Source organism: Myotis davidii, unplaced genomic scaffold (genome assembly GCF_000327345.1).
Source record: "Myotis davidii unplaced genomic scaffold, ASM32734v1 scaffold142, whole genome shotgun sequence".
In the NCBI taxonomy this organism is placed as follows: domain Eukaryota; kingdom Metazoa; phylum Chordata; class Mammalia; order Chiroptera; family Vespertilionidae; genus Myotis; species Myotis davidii.
Window position 1 is genome coordinate 625853 of NW_006294400.1, and position 2619 is coordinate 628471.

Sequence of the window (2619 nt, forward strand, 5' to 3'; positions counted from 1 at the left end):
GCAGCATGTGACCTTGGGCACGTCACTCTCCCGAGGCCTCCAGTCCCCCTCCGCGGACCTGGGCCTGGTGGAACTGGTCTGCGCTGGGGCGCACGGTCCTCCCAGCGCTCTGGGAGCAGGTCTGTCGTGTGTCCTTGTCATGTTGTTTGTTCTCTGGAGGAACCCAGCCCCAGACAGTCTCTGGGAAGCCATGTGGCCGTGTTTACTAGAAAGCACAGTGGCCCGTGGACGACTTGCCCATCGAGGCTGGGTGGCCCGAGCGTGCAGGTGACTGCAGCCCGGTGGGGATGCCGGGACGGGACGCCGGAGCCCCTGGGACAGCCAGCCTCTCTGGAAGGTGGGGACCCTCCCCGGTGTTGGTGCAGCAGTCGCGTTTTCTCTCACATCTGGGAAGAACCTGATCTGGTTCGCGGCTCCTATGGGCCCGGGCACCTGACCTGGCCAGGACCGCAGAGCCTGGGCACGGGGAGGCTCGGGGCCTGTGGCCTTCCTTCGCCTGGTGGGGGCAGGCCCACTGGGTGACCCACACCAGAGTGGGAGGCAGCACCCAGGCCCAGCCTCCTGGGTGGGGGAGGGAGCTGGGAACTTTATAAATAGAGGCTTTCTCTGCCTCTGCACGCCCACCCCCTGCTGCTGCCATCTTGCAGGGAGCAGCCCTGGACTGAGGGCTGCAGCTTCTGTAGCACCGCGGGAGGGTTAGGGTCAGGGCAGGGTGGCAGGCCAGAGGAGGGAGGAGGGCCTGGATTGCCAACTGAGCAGGAGAGGGCACTCGGGGCCTGCCCGAGGCCAGGCCGCCCTGGGAGAGGAGTCAGCCAGGAGAGATGGGAGGGGTGTTGGAGTCACAGTGTACCAGCAGCTCCTCTGTGTAGGTCCCGGGACCTGCTGGGGAAGCGCTCAGCCCTTGCATGTACCAGGGCCTTTAAGAGCCTCACCCCACTGCATCTGTTAGGCAGCCGGACCTGGGCTGGGGGAGGGGGAAGAATCTGGAAGGCAGGACCCCGTGGGCATGGGTGATCCTGGGGGGGCTTCCTAGTCCCCGAACTCTGCCTTGAAAGTCTGGAGGGGTTTGTGACGTGCGTCAGCTGGTGGGAACGGCCCGGTACGGGCACTGAGGCAGGAAAACCTGAGGCACATCTGGGTAGGGTGCCCGTGGGGGTGGGAGGGGGCTGTGGAAGTGATCGTGCTAATACTATCAGTGGTAATTATAGTAATAGTAATAGCAGCGCTATGAGCAATAACAATAAAAGCCGGCGAGGTGGTGGTGTCGTCATGACCCAAGCAGGCAGCAGTGGACAGGGGATGGATGCCCAGGAAGTTGGGAGTGCCTGGTAGGACTTTGAACCTGGGTGGACATGGGGTGTGAGGGACAGGTGGCCACAGAGCTGGGCGGGGAGGGCTGCTGTTAACTTTGGTAAGGCAGGTGCAAGTCACCTAGACGCGGTGCCTGGTACCCCTGGGATGAGGAGGTCCCTCGGTAGGTCCTGAGAGCCAGAGAGAGACCCGAGGGAGGACGCCTTTTGTTAGTGATGACGACACCAGCTAACACTCCTCAGACCTGTGCTGTGTGCCGGCCCCAGAGCTAAGCACTTTCCAAATATCCTGAGATAAGTCCTCATGTCCCCATTCTCCAGGTGGGAAACTGAGGCCCGGAAAGGTGACTGCCTCTCTGAGCCTGGGTTTCCTCATCTGGAAAATGGAGCTAAGGCCACAGCCTCGAAGGGCTGGGTGTGACAGGTTCAGGGCCTGGCTCTGGGAGGCCGGGAGCAGCTGGTCTCAGATGGGGAGCTGCAGGCATCGCCCTGGCCCGCTGGGCCCCGCAGGGAGAAAGAAACCCAAGCCCTGTTGCATAATTGATGGCTGCCGGGCAGCCTGACTCTCAGTGGCTGCCTCCCGCTCCCTGCAGCTGGAGCTGTCCCGGCCTCTGGATAATTTATTGCACCAAACAGTCTGCGAAGGGCCTCCAGACCCCCAGGCCACGATGACCCGGATTCCAGGATTCCAGCACCGTCTGCTCCTTGCTCAGCCTCAGTGAAATCATCTGTGAAATGGGAAACTTGACCCGACCTGCCTTGAAGGGCCATTAGAGTTGTGGATGGGTCATCAGTATAAAGCCCTTAGCACAGGGTTTGGCCACAGAGACGGGCAACAGGAGCTGCTGTTATTACCAATCACATTCCTGCAACGTTCATTCTTTTGCTGATTAGCTGTGACCTTGAGCAGGCGCTCTCTCCTCTGGCTGGAGAAGGCCGTCGCCTCCCTGTTTGGAAAACGGGGACATAGGTCCAGGGGCTCTTCTGGAGCAGAGGGGCCAGGACTTGGGCTGGTTTCTGGTTGTGTCTGGGTGGCGCACGTGGCTTCTGGCAGCTCTGGCAGGGGAACGGGGTGGCATCTGGCCCCTGCCTGGCCCGGTGTGCGCTGCCAACCCTTCTGGGCCCTGGGGGTGCTCAGAGTTGGCTCTGATGGGCTGGCGGTGTCCCCGCCCGCACACCAGTGACCAGCGACACTGACTCCTGCCAGACTCTGGCTGCGTGTCTTACCCACACCTCCCTTCTCTCGTGCTCACAGCCCGTGGGGGTGGGAGTGGGGTGTAGAAGTGATGGTGCTCACAGCCTATGGAGG

General features: G+C 61.9%; 1 protein-coding gene across 1 annotated transcript in view; it reads left to right on the top strand.

The window, feature by feature from the left end:
* Nucleotides 1-271: 271 nt before the first annotated feature.
* SH3GLB2 (SH3-domain GRB2-like endophilin B2) overlaps nucleotides 272-2619 on the top strand; it is a gene marked incomplete at its 5' end in the record, with an annotated part of 15297 nt that continues 12949 nt past the window's right edge. The window contains one exon of the mRNA XM_015567125.1: nucleotides 272-337. Within this exon, the coding sequence (XP_015422611.1) occupies nucleotides 272-337 (66 nt within the window). The remainder of the gene's footprint in view (nucleotides 338-2619) is intronic.